Below are 17,431 nucleotides of genomic sequence, written 5' to 3'. Positions count from 1 at the left end.
AAGCAGGTAAGAGGGATTGTAAAAATAGAGCAAAAAATTTTGTTCAAATTTTATATTAAACTTTTTAATAAGATAAACGCGGACTGCCTGTTTCGCAAGCCTTTAACTCGACCTCGCAGACAGAACTAAGAGTCACGAACGCAGGCACGAAAGTTCTCACCAGTTCCATTAACGCATAATAAAAGGGAGAAGCAAAGTAACTTCTCCATAGATATCAAAAGAAACGATGATCCTATAAGGTTAATTTTTTCGAGCAGTGTAACAATATTTTTATTTTCTTAACCGGATAGCGAGCAGGAATCCTCACGACTGTCGGATATTATTCTACCGTGCGAAGTATTCGGGACATCGGTCGCTTCTTTCTCCCTGAAGCTTAATACCTGAAGCGCAAGAAAAGCGAAGAGCAGCGAAAGTGTGAGAAGACAAATTTTGCTGATTTGGAATTCAAAGAGGATAGTAGACACATTTTCTACAAGACGTCAGTTTAAATCTTGCGCGATCCTTCAGTGGTTTATTCTCCCGTATTTTATACCTTGATCTACATTGTATACTGTCGTGCGAGGTGTGTCTCGAGCGATGTCTCTTTCTTGCGAGAGTGGTCCGCGAACGCCACTCCGTAAAGTACACATTTCTGTGATGGAATCTATTACATCTGTATCGGCGCATCGGTATTCAATCATTCTGGATGAAAATAGCTCGCGTAGGAGGCCCTATATCAAACATAGCGCGATACAATAGGTAGCAATACGTAGGCGACTGCATCCTGGGCTCCTACGTCGGCATTCACGAAAAGAAAGAGAAGCATCGACCCCTCGCACGTAGTTTCTTCCGATTACGGTTCGACTATCTGGGCCATCGCGTCACTTAAAATCGTTCGAGCTAGTTAGCCTGTCCATTTTCAGAAAATTTCAGTCTCCAACAATATCCCCGTTTAACGGCGAGAGAAAGGAAGTTTCACGTGTCGAACTACGCATAGGCAGAAATCGAACGTCTGTAATACCAATCAAGATTTTTTCTCTATTTTTTTTCATCCTTCGCCTCTTCCAATATCGTAACGCGCATCAGCTGGCCGCGTTCCCGCCGGGAAACCCGCTATATTTCCCTCGTTTCCCGTCGCGTGTCGTCCCGTTAATATTTGAGAATAAATGATTTTCCACATTTTTATTTCGGACGGTATCCGATCCTGGAACAAGAGGTCGACAAATGAACGGTTCCACGTGTGCAACTCAAAAAAAAAAACGAAATTGAACGGAATGTTTCAGACGTTATTGCCTTGGTGCGTGAAATGTCAACGAGAAACGGCACAGTTGCTCGAAGAGCAGCCCATTTATCGATAACGAAACCGCTCCCCTAAAAATTTCCGATCGTTGAAACAAGTAGAATGTTTAATTGAAACGCTCGTCCACCTGAGCAAGTTTTAACAGCGAGTAATTAAACGCTGGGATCAAATTATTTGTGGAAAAGTGAAATACAAACGACCAATGGAATATGTCAATGGATACTAATTTGGATTCTCTAGTCTTTCTAATTAATTTGCGATCATTTCGCACGTTTCGCACCTTTTCTCTCGATTGGTAAATCCCGTGTGAAAGCAAAGCTGATGAAATCTCGTACACATCTTCGGCTGCAAATTACATTCCAATCAAATTCGTAAATTAATTCGATTCAACGCGTCGTGTTTCGATTTTTACAACTCTGTTCTGATTTCGCGTACAAAGTGTAATTCGTATTTAATTCGGTTAATCGACAGTTTCAATTACGAACGACGTTCCCAAAGCGCTCGATCGAAACAATTAAAATGACAGCTTATATCCGGATCCTTTTATTTTCAATCCATCTATCTTAATAAGAAAAGCAGAAGAAGCTGGAAGCTGGGATATCGACAGACATTTCGTTTCAATTAACATTTAAGCCTTCGATCTTTGACCTGAAAGTTACAAAATGGCCACACGCATTTACCGACTGTGACTATTAATTTCCCCTGGTATACATTTTAATCCATTTTAATTAAAGTATGAATGAAATTTTACGAACAACTATTCATCGAGTACCATCGGATATTTTTCCATTGAACGATAATGAAACGTGCCACGGAATGTTACCGTTTCGATCCAGTTTGTGGCCAGCTAACTAACGCATACGAACGGTCTGCTTTCAGATCGGAATGGTACGGAAAGGTGGTCAACGATGAATATGGACGAGCAGTCGAATCGGTCGATGGGGAGCCTGCAGGGCTTCGAACCACGGAACTTAACGGATTGCAACTATCTCGCTGGGATGCACAGCGTCTTCTCGACGAGTTGGTACCGTAGCATCATTTGCTCCTTGTACGGGGTTATTTTCGTGGTCGCGTTAACCGGGAACGGGCTGGTCTGCTACGTAGTTCACAACAGTCCCCGGATGAAAACCGTCACGAACTTCTTCATCGTGAACCTAGCCGTGGGGGACATTCTAATGGCCCTCTTCTGCGTCCCGACCAGCTCGATCAGCACAATGATCCTGCAGTATTGGCCGTTCGGCACAGAGCTCTGCTCCACCGTTAATTATTTGCAGGTGCGTTTCACTGTTACCGTGTTCCGTTTATTAAGATCGTATGCTCGCTTTCTCCTCGCCGTGCAACCGTGCCTTCGAACCCTATTCGACCCTAAAACGCGAGTGCGTTTAATTAAAAGCGCCTGGAGAGTCGAACGACACTTTCCGTTTCGCGAAATCGGAGAACCGTCGCCGTTTTTGCCTACCAACAACCTCGTTCTTCCAAGTTCTCGACAGAGTCGTCGAGTTCGACGCTGTTCACTTCTCGATTGAGTTAACTTAATAATACCTTTGCTCGCGGAACTCGCGACGCGATACGAGCGGGTACAACTTTTAATAGAAAGCTTTCTTTGTGCTCGCCGCTTGTTGCGATCCGTAACTTTTCTCGCTTCGCGGGTTAGTATAGGAAACAACAGTGAGAAACATTTACTCGTCTCGCAGATTTCATCTTTAGCTTTGGCGACGAAAGTATCAGTCGAATGGTAACGATATAATAATATTTTGTCAATTGTTAATATAGAATGATGAATCGTGGACAACAATCATCGACAATTATTCAGTAATCAAGAACGGGAGGGATTTATTAACGGAAATGGTAGACGTATGGGATTGGGCATCGAAAAAGAAGCAACGGCGCGCAGGAATTAGCCCCAGCCTGACCATTTAATATCGACCCAGTCATTTATCAAACACGGAGTCGCGTTAGACGGGCCGAATGGTCCGTTCGTCAACCATTTTAATAAATTGCCTGTGCCGGAAGTATTAAACTTGATCGACGTAGCTCGTGAATCGTCAAGCTTGTCGCTGTTCAGCCACTGCCATTGCGTCGTAATCATTCACGTGACACTTGGAAGACGAAACAAATCTCTCTTGTTAGAGGAAAAAAGCGGAATGGATTCTCTTTCTCTCGAGTTCCAAATCCAATAAACCAGGCCAACACGTTTGTCGAAACAAACAACGCAAATCGATGAAGATTTTCGCGATTGATTTCGTATTCAGCCACTGTACAAATATAATCCTGTCGTTCGTGTCCGAAATTCAAACCGCTCGCGATTATTATCCTCATCGCGTTACGGTAACACCGGTTGCAGCACCGCTATTTCCCGAAATTGATCTCGCACTCTTCTAACAAGCCCGTGACCCTTGATTTCATTCGAAACGCGTCCCCAGAACCGGCAGAATCGCGGTGCTGCGAAAGAGGTGGCCCGTTATGACCGATAGAGCTCTCGTTCCACGCGTTTTCGAAATTCAGATATATCCAGACAATAGCACGCGCTCGATCCCGAACAAAGGGAAATGTTCGCCACTTAACGCGATTTTCGCTCGTTTTAATGGCCCTCGGGCAGAGATAAATTGCTTTTTATGTCGAGAAATACAGCTCTGATACAGGTGGGCATTGCGAGAGAAAATAAAATAAAATAAAATACGTTTCACGGGAAGAAGTGTATCGTTTACGAAAGACAGATGTAGCTTGTGCACCGCGTATCACCTATTAATGCTCGAAATGGCGGAGAGCACGAGTTCTCATTCCCGATCCATTAACGATCGCTGATTGCGAGTGACTGACACGAGAAGCTATTTGGTACAGTGATAGAGCGGAACCGCGTTGTTTCGATTCGTTGCAAAACGCGCTCGTTTCGTCATCGATCCCTCATTCATTTGTCTCATTTGTCCGTCGAGAAGGTTCATGGTACAAAACCACACGCATTTTCCACAAGACGCAGAGGTACACGAGTACTCCGGGACCACGAACGTTTCGCCTTGGACGCGACGTAGATTTACCCGCGTCTTCCCGCGATTAAGGCTGTCGTGGTAAATCCCGCTTCCGTCTTCCGTCGGTACAGGAAGGATGTATCAGAAATTTGAGGCGTACACGGCTTCAGCGTCGCGCGACAGTTCTGTTGCGGTGGCCCGTGAGCGTCGCAGCTCATACCTATTCGACGACGAGTTGCATAAAGTTAAGGCGAAGGTAATCGATGAAGTTGTGGACATAGTCGAGGGTATTCCTGGCGCGGCTTCGTGTTACCAAGCCTTCTCCAAGATTTGATCCATAAAGATGTCGGGTATAATTGGGGAGATGGGACACTTCGTGACCGCGGCTGATGCCTGGTCGTGTAATTGGTCCCGTGGAAAAGGAAGCGAGTCGAACGTGAGGTCGTCCAAGTCCAGCAAAGGTAAAGTATCCGAGGTGGTCCATGTATTTGTGAAAGGATCAGAATTCGTTCAGATGTTATGGAGTTTTTACGTAAGATGGATCGAGTGCTACGCTCACTGGCCACGACGCGTCTTATGGTTTATGTATCGTATCGTTTCGAGTTCGTAAAATCTGGAATACCCTCATGGATTCTTTGAAAAATTCTGTCTTTCGTATACGATCGTCTAGACTTGTTTTATTGAAGCGATGTTCGTTTACGACGATGGTTTCTCGTCGTACGGTTTCTAGCTGGAACCGCAGGACCTGCTTTGTGCATTCTTGGATGTCTTCGTTGATCGCCATCGTCGTATACCCTTTGTCTGCCGTAACGAGAATTTTTTATTTCCACTGTTTTAGCTGCAGCAGCTTCAGATTTCTTCCTTGCAGCCTCGAAGCGACTTTGAATATTTTAATACGTTCTATCGTCTAACATTATACTTGTGGATGCGCGAGCTGTAACGATGTCGATAGCAAAGCGGCGAATGGAATTTACTTGGACGTATTTGACGAGAAAATATTAATTTTCAGGCGGTGTCGGTATTAGTGAGCGCGTACACGCTGGTTGCGATCAGTATAGATCGTTACATAGCGATCATGTGGCCGCTGAAACCAAGGTTGAGTAAACGACAAGCTCAGCTTCTAATCTTCGCTGTCTGGATGCTTGCTATGGTAATATCGCTCCCTATCGCCGTGGTCTCGAAGCTCTATCAACCGTCCGAGCAGTATAAGAAGTGCGATCAATACGTTTGCGAGGAAGTTTGGCCATCGATGGAGAAAAAGTAATTATCTACAATTATCCACGTATCTCTCGTTACATTTGACGAATGGTCCCCAACCTTCCACGATCAAATATCTAATATAAAGTACGAACATACCTTCCGCTTGGAAAGATTCGGCTATCCTATAAATAACCCAAGCAAAGACCTAAATAAAAATTGCCAATCGATATCTCTCAAGATAGTCAGAATCAGATTAATCGTCGCGCGTTGATTCTTTACCCAAAGAATCAGTGCTCCCTTACGATCAGAATAAATTTACCCGCGTACTCAAACGCGAAGAATCGAGGGGAGCTTTTTAATTCCTCTTAAAAGTCCCCCGAGAGTTATCGTTGCCGCTCGAATCGAATTTATGGACGCGAGTCGATCGCCCCTAATAATTATTTCGGACGACGTTCGCGTCCGTGGCTCTGTCTCTGTGTTACAGATATTATTACTCGATCGCGTTATTGGTTCTCCAATACGTGATACCAATAATGGTCCTGGTGTTTACGTACACCAGCATCGCAGTGATGGTGTGGGGCAAGAGACCGCCCGGGGAGGCTGAGAACGTCCGGGACCAGAGAATGGCGCGGTCCAAGAGGAAGGTAAGATATTACAAAGCCAGAGCATCGCGGAATTTATCCTGGAAATAACCGAGGAGTTATCATAGGACGTCTTTCGATCAATTTCGCCTGAATCTTCCTCGCGAGTGTTTCTATCTTCCGTTGGATAACCGCCTCTGCTTTCGTTCTCGATCCCACACCTGAAAATAAACGATTTCTAAATTAAACGAAAGTCGTTTGATTTAAAGGGTACGGAAAATTGACTTGTTGGCAGACTTTTTGTCGGGAGGGGAGAATAGGACGGGATTGGGTGGTGAGAAGTAGCAATTGTCTAGGCCTTAAAGTAGACAGAACGTGGGAAGTTATTCGTAGAGACAACTGGGAAGAGAGTGGATCGAAGGGTAACCTGGTTCAGCTGACAGTTCCACAATTTTGTTCACCGCTGCGCAAAGGAGCTATTTTAAAGCGAGTTTACGCGTACTCGGATCCAATCGAGTAACGAAACAAAACGGGACTAATGGAATTTGTTAGGGCCATTATCGCGCGGGATGCTGCTCGATTCGCTTTGAGTCAAACGATCGTGTCGAGTCAATTAAAACGGGAAGGAGAACGAAACGTATCGGGACATTCATCGATGTGATAAATCCGGCGTTGTTAACATCGTTTCGCGATCAATTACCAAAACTGACACAGTGAAACGTTACTATACCCTTCGACCGTTGAACATTTTTGTAAGAAATTAACAAATGACACTCGCGCAATTTAGGAATTGATCGTAACGCCGCGCGAGAGTTGAAAACGTGCCCCAACTGGCATTCGCTCGTGTAACTGTCGTACTAAACTAAATAAATCAGTAGCAATGTACGCGTTGAACTGTTAGTGCAACGCTATACGAGAGGTGAACTATTCGCGTATTTCAAGCAAGAGAATTTCTAATTAAACAGGGAGAGCGAATCAATAAAGTAACCGCTCCTATCGTACCAACTTCGTCGTTTCACGTTTCAGCCTCTCGCTTACGCTTTCTACGCGCGCTGCGTCGTTGGAAGGGAAGGAATAATTTTCGAACGATTGATACTTGCTTGTCAATCAAAGTGCGCGTGCTCCGCGCGCTGTCCGGATAATTGCTCGTCGATTGATAGAAAATACGAAATTACGGCACAAAATAATAAAGAATATTTAATTGACGCTCAAGTTATTTAAAACAGGAGCAACGTGATCATTTTTTCTTTGGTACAGAGGTAAAACTGCAGGAATGAAACTTCGCGTTGTACAGCTAAAACGGACCGCACTGTTTTCGATTCAGTCGGTCAGTTCAAATGTGAAAGACTGTTCCTGGCAATCCTAGTCCGTAAGGGGGATTTGCACCTGTCTGGAGGTAATAGTTGCCTCTCCTGGAAAGGAAATAACGTTTAAACCAAACGGAAGCCAGTGTACGAACTAATAGAAGCAAAGGATAAATAATGAATGATGCTTATTCCGATGGATTTGGAGGAAAACGGTACTAACGCGTTGCGTGGCACAGCGTAACCCATTGCAGCTGTTTGGTTCTTTGCACAGTTATTCTCGATGAAGTGTAGAGGATCGATGCATTTGATACCAATGAAAATGTTTCGATACTTAACCGATGCCGCATAGTATATGAAGGACCGCTCGTGAGAGCAGACATCTGAAACATGAGCAGACAAAAAGAAATGAATCCTCGTCAATGGGAAAAAGTAAAATTTTAGACGTATGTTGGTTCTTGTTCAAGATGAACCGTTTCATTCGAAAATTAATGAAACGATTATCTATGGAAACGAACAGATACAAACTTAGCAGCTGGTCCAATCCATTGGGGCAGCCAGGCGCTGGCCAGATACCTAAATTCGGATAGAAATCCACGTCACCAGATTCCAAAGCAAGTCCGAGGATACCCATATCGGTATGTATGATGTCTACGAACAGGGCGTCGCCTGACTGCAAGTGTTCATTTAAAATGTAGAACAAAGGTCCGGCTGGGTCTAAACCTGTGAAAAGGACTTCCGTTCAGCTTCCGCGATTCTCCTTTTAACGAGAGAAAGAGGAAAGGCACCTGTTATCCTGGAAATCGGGACTGAGGTGGTACGGCCCGTAATTCCAGCGACTTGAGCGCCCAGCGAGTGTCCGATTATATGCAATTTATCTGGGCTCACGCCTTCCTTAATCAAAGCGTTCAGACCATCTGCCAAAAGTTTACCAACTTGCCTGTATAATGCCACGCTGGTTGTGTAAAGCTGTTTTGCGACTTCTCGATAATCCAACGCAAGGATGTTCTCTTCCGTGTTGTTTAAATACGCTGGAAATAAAAGCTCGAGTTTGTACCTCCTTCGTGTGAACCAAGGTGGTTTAAAGGGACGCTTGAATGGTCATTCGGAGACGGAGACACCGCGAATGGATTGAAATCGGTGCTGCAACTTTCCACTTAAAAGGGCTCGTGCTTATCGAAGTACTCTTTTCAACTTTGAAACGTGTCGGACGTTCTCGCAACACAATTCATTCGAGGGATTACCGAAGATCGATTAAGGTGCGCGAGTAACGGTGGCAAGACGTGGAATCACGTTCGAGTCATTTGTTTCGATGATCGCAGAACTTTATGACTAATCGAAGAGTGATTTCACAGGGAACTAAGATCCTAGAGTTACCTCGAGCGTATCGAAGCTTCGGTAGCTTTGTTAATATGTAACGTGACGTTTCAACTTACCATTTGTTATCATTTGTACATCTTTCCCGTTTATGTCTTCTCCAAAACCATGAATAAAAACTGTTGTCGGCACTTTAATGTTTATTTTCGAAATCAACTGAGAGGCGTTCCTTACGTTTACGTCGAACCAAGTATCATTTCTGAAAGTGAATAATCCTGTGATCAGCAACATAAATTATACACTAACGTAGAGTAGAAAAGTTACTACCTATAAAACAAACGTATGAAGATATTGGCTGTTAGATCACCCGCGAATGCAACATCTGCGAATAAAATGGACTTAGTAAGATCAGTATCGTCGACAATATCAAACGAATGCAAACACTTTGTTCTACAATTTTTTTTCAGTTAAGAAATTCTATTTTAGTAGCTTTTTAAAATTCATTCGGTCGTAAATTACTGCGAACGATAATGTATCAGAAATCTGAATTCGGAGGTTTTAAAGTCCTTTAACAACTTACTGTTCGACAGACAGCTGACTAAAAATAGAGAAACGTAAAGATAACCACGTTTATCCATGTTGGAGGTGCTGCTCTTCGATCTAAAATTCGTGAGAATCTTATAATAGTAAGTAATATGTAGCGTGTGTGATATCAATTGAAGTTATTGTTTGTCTGATAAAAATAAGCTCGTTTATCATCCAGTTGTAACAAAGATGACAGATAATTTTTATTCCACCCGAAGCACGTGCTGAATTTCCAAGAGTATCGTATACCAATTTTTTCGATGGTATCTCAGATATTTATGGGTTTACCAATTTTTTCGCGTGTAACGAATCCAAGACGCTTTTATCGCGTGTTCTTTACGTATAAATCGCACGGGAGCTTTGAATATTCTTCTGAAACTTCTGATAAAAGCGCCGTTACAGATCGGCTCTTCTGTATGGCTTGTTAACCGAGGGAAAGATGAGAACTCGAGTTCACCCTTGCGCAAACTATTCCTCGCGATACTCTGTTCTCATTAGTCCACGCGTAAAGCATCGCACGAATATTATTGCGCGAATTGATATTACACCGAAAATGAAAGCTCTACGTTCATTACGTAGCTAGCGCAAGTTATTAAAGGCCGTTGGCATTCCAGAGACTGATCGTAAATTAGGGAAGCACCGGAGAAAATGTAACCAGTCGTAATGGCAAGTGAACCAACCGAAGAAAGGAAAATGGTAGTGAAATGGTACCTTTGCGTAACGAAAAATTCAAATTTTAGTTGTCGAGGGGTTTCTCTTCTTCCTTTGTATCGAACTATGCAGTAGCTTCTTTAAACGAAATTCATCGATATATCACAGCAGACTACTTACCAGTGTTTCAGAGCTTCGTAAACTATAAGCAATAACTTCCGCTACTAACGTTAACAATATATATACGTGCTAGGTGTGTTACATGAATTCCAATTGATGTTTTATACTGTTACGATAACGATATGCTAATGCCTTAAGTGGAATTACGTATTCTGATCATCAAGTATACATAAATATATTGTTTTGAATTTGAAGTAAAATACGGGTTGCGAGACATAAGTACAAACGATAAAGAACGATTGTGAATCATAGATTAGTGGTTACTGGAAAAACATCGTTACTGAAGTATAAAATAGTCTGTAGTACTATTTTATTTACCTGCTAATTGATAAGAAACCATTTATGACGTTTTGTTTGCCGTAGAAAAATAAACTGATACTCGCATACAGGTATTTTTACTTCAAGTTATTGGTATCTATTTCTGAGCGCAGTGTACAAATTCCCAAGACTTTCGTATTAACCTCTTCCCATCGAGGGTGTCAAGTGTTTCCGGTGGTGGTTTGTGCGACAGGGTGTAACGTCGACCACGATGATTCCCACAATTATAACAATTAATCGTCGGCGAAGAACGCGAAGCTGATTTTGATGTGTTAGCTATTTAATCGAGCGCACGAAAAATATTGACCACCAGGCCAGGCTTTTGGTCTCGACATCTAAGATTTTGTCGGAAATGAATTCGTTTAATAAAATGATCTTTACTCATCCCTCTGTGATCTCTGTATCTGAGAAGCGAGGAATAAAATAAAGTAAACAACAACTTCCCGCCGGAACCGGATGAAGGTATAAATATTGCCGATCAAAACGCAGTAAATATCGTAAGCCGTAAATAATACAAGGCGAAGGTAAAATTATAGAAGTATATTTAGTAGAAAAACAAGAAGAACGATAAGTGAAATTCGTGATACCGTAAATACGATGTAGTACGGAAGTACTTGTCAGGTGTATAATTTGTGACGTTCCTCGACAATAACATGTAATTATTTTCATAGTCAGGTAGAGTGTTTTTTGTATTTTTTCAAACATTCTGGAATCGAACGGTTCGAGAATCGTGTCGATCGCTATTCTAGCGACCATTTCATCCACTCCACCTTCAACGATTGTCGTAGAAACGCATCGATGAAAATTAAATGGGAACGTAAGATGTTTCTCGACGAGAAAGAGAACGGTCGAACCGTCATTTGAAACAATTTCACTTGGCTAAGAACGATGATGCATCGTTCCGCGATTCTATTTTCCAGCGAAGACCAGTGAAATATGGTCTTTACGATATCTGACATACTTCTGAAAGAACTACCCGGCTCAAACTGCTGCGAGATAGTTTACGCCAAGTACTGACAATTTATCAGCTGACACGCTTTTCCATTACAAGTACGCCCGCTGCCAAAAACAGTAGAAATTTCAACGAGATCCCCCGATACAAGTTACGACCACGGGGTGGTTCGGGAAAATAGATTTCTGACAAACCCGCGATTTACGATACGTGTACTAGAACGCGAACATTTCTCTTGGTTTCTCCTTTTGTTAGCCAATAAATCCAGACGCGATTTACTCGAACATTTTCCGCTCCGTTTGATCGGAACGCTAGACGAGAGCGAATTTTACATTTAATTTCCGAACTGATTAGCTCGCGTGAAACGCGTAGGAGTATGTTGCACGGTAATCCATCACGGTCGCAAATTTCCCTGTGGAAACGATGTCGTTATTTCTGGTAACTTGTAATGCCATGCGTATTCGCTGGCCGCGCAGTAAAATAAGCCTGCGCTGGACGAACCGCAGGACAGCGACGTTAATAACCATACATTTGCCCTAACGAGAACTAGCTTCCGTTCTCCATTTCTTCAACAACTCTTCTCAATAATTCTATTTTCAAAGAATCCGTCTTTTGTTTCAGATGGTGAAAATGATGATGACAGTGGTAATAGTGTTCACCGTTTGTTGGCTTCCATTGAACATATTGAACGTAAGTGGCATGTCCGAAAGGAACGGAATATCGAATGAAAGGGTGATCGACGAGACTCATTGCTTTACAATTTTAGCTGCTGGTGGATAACAATGACAATCTCGGATACTGGACTGGGCTACCCTTCGTATGGATGGTTCTCCATTGGTTGGCCATGTCGCACTCCTGCTACAACCCAGTGATTTATTGCTGGATGAACGCGAGATTTCGCGCTGGTTTCATAACCGTGATCGGATGCCTGCCTGGGATACACGGGATTCTTCGCAGGGACAGGCAGCGTAATAACTGCAACACCAGCGCGATGGCCATTCCTTTAACAGGTAATTCACGATACTGTCCAACTTCGCGAATCTTCCAAGCCTTCCTCGTAACCACGATTCTATACGGGACGAGGCCCTCGAACGCGTCACGCGCGCGATAGCCAGAGAAATTCCTCGACTTACCTTCCCCCTTGGAGTCTCGCGTCGGATTATTATCTTTTACAGGTGTGACAAAGTTTTTAACGGCTCGTTTCAACGCGAATGAGATTTGTTCAATTGCATTTCAGGCGCGAACGGTTCGAGCCACTCGGTCCTACGACGTATGAACACGTGCACCACCTACATCAGCATATGGCATAAGACGAACGGAAACCACGGCGCGCCAGTAAGAAGTGCCAGCTTCCGGAACGACGCTGCACGACCGACGAATCAACAGTCGCAGCGACAATTCGGTTATTTCGAGCCGCACGCCGAGATACAACTGTGAATTGTTCTCCAACGTGACTTTGCGTCGAGCGCGTTCAACGCGAGAGCAGATACGTTGGATGCGAACGTGCACGAGAGACACAGATACGAGACAAAGTTTGTAATATTACAGATACAGCGACACTTTGCGCAAGAGGTACGATTTCGAACGCGAACTCGAACTTGAAACTGTTATCGTTCGAAGAGCTGGGAATTTCTAAGTCTTACCTCCCTCGTCGCGATTAACCACGGAATAACTTTTGTATTAAATGTTAGATATCATGCTGAAAATACAACACGGATGTATCGTATTCGTTCGTCTTTTATACGCCCATGACGTGAGATCCTTATTCCAAGAAACGAGTCCCAGGTGCCTGGTAACGGTGTCCTCGTCGCGATCCGACGAGATCGCGAGAATGAATACGCAGGAGTTTAAGTTGACGATCACTTTTAATAGTTGAAATAGGAAAACAATGTACAGATACAGAATTTACATCCCTAGCCGACGAAAGTTGCTAGATAAAATGTTAATCGTGTAGTAAAAAATGAATTAAAATATAATAAAACGATACACTTAACGTGTGGCTTATCCATTGTTTCTCTTCCTCTTTATCTAGTCGCTTATCGGTTAGTCGTGTTTACCTAATTTACGATGATTGAATTATTTAATTATAATTATGCCTTCTGTATAGACACACAGGTGTGAATACGTAATGGAGATTCTTAAAAGCTACACAATGTTTTTTTTTTTCTCTCTTTACTTTGGTTTTAAAGTAAGGACTAGTACGTTGAGCTTCGCTCTGTCTCTATGCGCGTGTGTGAAACGAACGGCAAAAGAAAAGAAAGGGGTTGGGGAAAAAAAGAAGGAACGAGTCGTCGACACGTCGAATTGCAGCGAAGGGCTTCGCGTTCGGGATACGAAACTGAACGATGTTAAGCCATACGGGGCGACATTATCGATTTTACGTGCTAATGACCAACGATTCGCGCGAAGGTCATCGAATACATCACCGAGCCGCATCATCTCTCTCTCTCTTCGCTCTCATACGTCATGGCAACAATATTCGAGGATTAGATACGATTATCACCCGCTACGTGTGCAAGCATAGTTTAAGTAAAGATTAAATTGCGCATATAAACGTCGAATATGCCTTGACACGACGCACACGATATACACACAATGAAATATACCTTTTCGTCCTTCTAATTTGTTCACGATTGCGCGTCAGGTGTATTCGGGCATCTGACCATTCGTGGAGGTGAACAGTGAAGAGAGTACGTTACGTACGCGTGAATTTCGACAAATGATATTCTTTTTATGACAAGGTGGTTTTGACACAGGCCTGTCGAAACGTATCGCTGCTCACCACCGGAAGCTTTCGCGGATCTGATCGGGATGACGGTCGATTTCGAGCAGCATCAAGTGGCGAGCAGCTTTATTCTTCTCACGAACAGCCGTGCGCGTGTACAGGGACACCGTTACACGCGAGCATAATCTTACGCAGTCTACTATAATTTAAGTGCGATGAAGGCACGAGGCGTGTATTATTGAATCTTGTGCAGAAGGTGCAGTGTGAAAACGGGCACAAGAAATGGGATTATGTTCGCCGAGCATCGCCCCTTTCGCTTCGCGCGACAAGATACGATCCACTGGCGATCACCACCGAACGGCGTGAACGCCAGCGGGCGCGTTCGCCGATTACTTTTAAACACAGACGACAAGCGAAGCTCACAGAGTAATGTTTTATACCATTTAGAATTGGAAATGTAATTTAGAATTAGAATGTAAAAATACTATGTATATATACAAGTAATTAATGCATACCAAGTGCTCGGTACCTTAGCTTATATTACACGTTTCTCACCCCCTAACTTCTGTTCTCGCCCCTACGTCCACCCTCGCTACTCGCTTTCTCGCATCCCAAAGGAGAGCTCCCAGCTCTCTCTCTCCTCCCCCCCGCTTCAGTAACTTTTATATCGGTTGTACTCATTGAACAGCGATGATTGCTCCAAAGAATTAGATTGCATCGTAAATTCCGATCGGAAAAAATTTAGCCGTAACGCCGGCCAGGATAACAGTAATATCGTTCCTCGCTATGTTTCGTTATATTTATACATCAAGAATCGTCGAGGTTTTTTTTTTCATTTTTTTTTTCATCGTTGGCACACAAACGGAAGCAACATATATCCGACGACACGCTTAACGATTCGCGATACGTCGTTCGTCTGGTATCGCACCGATACACGCGATGAATTTTTGCTCGTTCTTTCTCGTCGTTCGACGCGCAAGAAATCTGCCCCTCCGATTTCGATCGTTTCGTCTCCTCGTACGCGTGCACGTTCGAGGATACGCGTTCTTTGTAAATTCGTCGGAATGGAAGAAAACTGAGGACAATTGTCGCGAAGATTTAGTAACGAATTCTTGCGAGATCGCTCTCGAGAGCCTCTCGAAGCGCGCGATTTCGTTTCCTGGCTCGAGCGGAAGATTTCTCGCCTGTCTGTTCGCAGTGAAACGCAACAATCGATTATCGAGATCAAAGAATATGCGCGACGGTGAATCGAAGGTTCTCCAGTTCCGTTCGGTCGAACGGGGAGTCGAAATCCAATATAAAATCGAGTCGTTCGAACGGCACTGTGAAACGATTAGAACGACTCGCGCGTTTCTAACCAGTCTTCGCCTCTTGTGTGGAAATGGTAATTTGGAACGGATAAGTTCGTTACGGTAAAATTCGTCACGTCACTTTCGGCGATTTATCATAAACTTTGCGAGTTCTCGTCGCTACATCGCGTCGTCTCCTCTCCCTTTAATTTTTTCTCTTCACACGCAGAGAGCGCGCCCACGCGTACAAAACGAAACGACACGCGTACGATTTTCGCAATAGCATCGTTTGGCGAGAGAATCGTCCTCCGTTCTCTTGAGACGCTCGTTTTCTCTTTAAAAGAGGAAAGAATAGAAAAAAAACGAATACGAAGAAAAAACATCAAAAGTTGATACGAACATTTACCTATTTACGAAAGCTCTCGATCGTTTTCCTTAAATTTGATATTAATTCGTTATGTATTTCATTTCTTTTTCATTCTTTTTTTCTTCTATCTAAGTTTCGTATATGTACATTATATACATGTAAAACGGTTAATTTATATTTATATATATATATATATCTTCGTATCTTAATGATTGTATAATTAGGATTGACTATGTCTTAGAATAATCAACGGAATTATTAATTATTGTGTAAAATATCAAATATCGTACTGTTAGATGGTATGTCCATCTCCAAGGTACCATTTTGGACGAATATCGGTCCGTCTAACATGCCTAGCACTTTGATGAGCAAATACTTTGGAGATTACATAATCTAATAATATCAGGTAGTATTAAGTATAGATGATTTTCGTTAATTACAAATATAAAACATGTATATGTAAATAGAATTCTTAATTATGCGCAAACATGTTCTCTAATTGAGCATACGTGGATTTTTTTTTTTTATCATCAGTCTAAGCCGAACAATGCGGCTCCGTACACAACAGCAGCGGTTAACAATACACGTTTTCATATTTTTTTTTTCGTTATTTCTTTTTTTAAGCTTCGTAGAATCTACCGTAACAAATCAGTGTCCTCCCTCGGTCAATAAAATAACAATAGCGCATGCTACGAAAAACGTTTTACGTTCGTGAAACTTTCAAACGGTTCTCAAAGCATAAAACACACACGAGAACGGCGCGGAAAAGTGTACGATATCGATTTTCGTGGAACGACATCCTTCCGGTTCCTTTCCCTCCCCTGTCGCCGCGTGTGCAAGTCCACCCTTCCGCGTGCGAGCGGTCCGATCGGTTCGCGCGGCGTGTCGACGGGTTCGATCGACGATCGCGACAGAACAAGAGAGCGAAAATAGCGTAGAATGCGATCGATCGTCGAACGCTGCCGTCGTTTCGCGCTTGGACGCGCGGATCGAAGCTCGCACGATAAGCACGATCGCTCGAAACTCTCGAGCGATCTTACTTATATCGCCGCGCTTACTCAACTCACACCCATACGATATACGCGGAGCCAAATTAGAAGCGGAACGACAGTTACCGGGGACATGCGTGGATATCTCAAAGTAATCTCTCGACGATCGTATGTACAGTACATGGTGACGCAGCGGACATCGGTTCGAATCTGTGCTCGAATTCATTGGAAGAAATCCCGATTGGGGCGCGTATCGGCTACTCGCGTTTCCGACCTTTTTCCTTTTTCTCTTCGTCGATATTGAACGAAACTTACGATCACCCGTCGACTGATCTCTACCGCGGCTTCTAATTTCCGTACGTCAGGGCGCGTCGTCGCGAGACTCCCCCTTGCAATAGGCCAAACATATGCGGGGTGTATTTTTCTTTTTTTTTTTTGTAACTCTTTTCGTTTTCAAAAATATATGTGTCGACTACTTAGGCTTTCGATAAACGGAAAGACGTTGTCTCCACCGATAACTGGAATAACACCCTCCCCGAACCCCATCCCTTATCGTTTCTCTTCCTCCTCGTCCGGATATAATACGTGGCCTAGCGCGTAATAACCCTATACAATACTTCATTATAGCTTAGGTAAAGTGAGACCCTCATATGATCCATTTTTTTTTCGTTTTTTACTTTTTTAATTACTTGGTTTTTTTTCCGGAGTGTGTGAAACGCTGAGACATA

General features: G+C 43.3%; 3 protein-coding genes across 3 annotated transcripts in view; 2 read left to right on the top strand and 1 right to left on the bottom strand.

The window, feature by feature from the left end:
• Nucleotides 1–17,431, top strand: part of LOC143430343 (RYamide receptor) — a 75,454-nt gene that overhangs the window by 7,863 nt on the left and 50,160 nt on the right. Inside the window, exons 2-7 of the mRNA XM_076906564.1 lie at nucleotides 2,159–2,553; nucleotides 5,255–5,505; nucleotides 5,930–6,089; nucleotides 11,955–12,023; nucleotides 12,100–12,343; nucleotides 12,571–12,793. Of these exons, the coding sequence (XP_076762679.1) occupies nucleotides 2,188–2,553; nucleotides 5,255–5,505; nucleotides 5,930–6,089; nucleotides 11,955–12,023; nucleotides 12,100–12,343; nucleotides 12,571–12,770 (1,290 nt within the window). The 5' untranslated portion in view covers nucleotides 2,159–2,187 and the 3' untranslated portion in view covers nucleotides 12,771–12,793. The remainder of the gene's footprint in view (nucleotides 1–2,158; nucleotides 2,554–5,254; nucleotides 5,506–5,929; nucleotides 6,090–11,954; nucleotides 12,024–12,099; nucleotides 12,344–12,570; nucleotides 12,794–17,431) is intronic.
• The window catches only part of Kkv (hyaluronan synthase-like protein kkv), an 81,844-nt gene that overhangs the window by 59,744 nt on the left and 4,669 nt on the right, over nucleotides 1–17,431 (top strand). The window lies entirely within an intron of this gene.
• LOC143430193 (pancreatic triacylglycerol lipase-like) lies at nucleotides 7,198–10,130 on the bottom strand. The gene is made up of 8 exons (XM_076906227.1): nucleotides 10,064–10,130; nucleotides 9,228–9,307; nucleotides 8,975–9,029; nucleotides 8,767–8,906; nucleotides 8,119–8,361; nucleotides 7,859–8,053; nucleotides 7,554–7,713; nucleotides 7,198–7,438 (listed from the first exon to the last, which is right to left on the bottom strand). The coding sequence occupies exons 2-8, from the start codon at nucleotides 9,283–9,285 to the stop codon at nucleotides 7,360–7,362; spliced, it is 930 nt and encodes a 309-aa protein (XP_076762342.1). The 5' UTR covers nucleotides 9,286–9,307; nucleotides 10,064–10,130; the 3' UTR covers nucleotides 7,198–7,359.

Source organism: Xylocopa sonorina, chromosome 13 (assembly GCF_050948175.1).
Source record: "Xylocopa sonorina isolate GNS202 chromosome 13, iyXylSono1_principal, whole genome shotgun sequence".
Classification (NCBI taxonomy): domain Eukaryota; kingdom Metazoa; phylum Arthropoda; class Insecta; order Hymenoptera; family Apidae; genus Xylocopa; species Xylocopa sonorina.
The sequence above is the reverse complement of the archived record's forward strand: the minus strand, read 5'-3'. Positions and strand labels throughout refer to the sequence as shown.

Bases quoted from the DNA above. Each gene is read 5' to 3' on its own strand.
- LOC143430193 (XM_076906227.1), bottom strand. From the start codon at position 9,285: ATGGATAAACGTGGTTATCTTTACGTTTCTCTATTTTTAGTCAGCTGT. The intron at 8,054-8,118 runs GTGCCTTTCCTC...TCCTTTTCACAG, and splicing joins CCCGATTTCCAGGATAACAG to GTTTAGACCCAGCCGGACCT. The intron at 7,714-7,858 runs GTTTGTATCTGT...CTCATGTTTCAG, and splicing joins TGGATTGGACCAGCTGCTAA to ATGTCTGCTCTCACGAGCGG.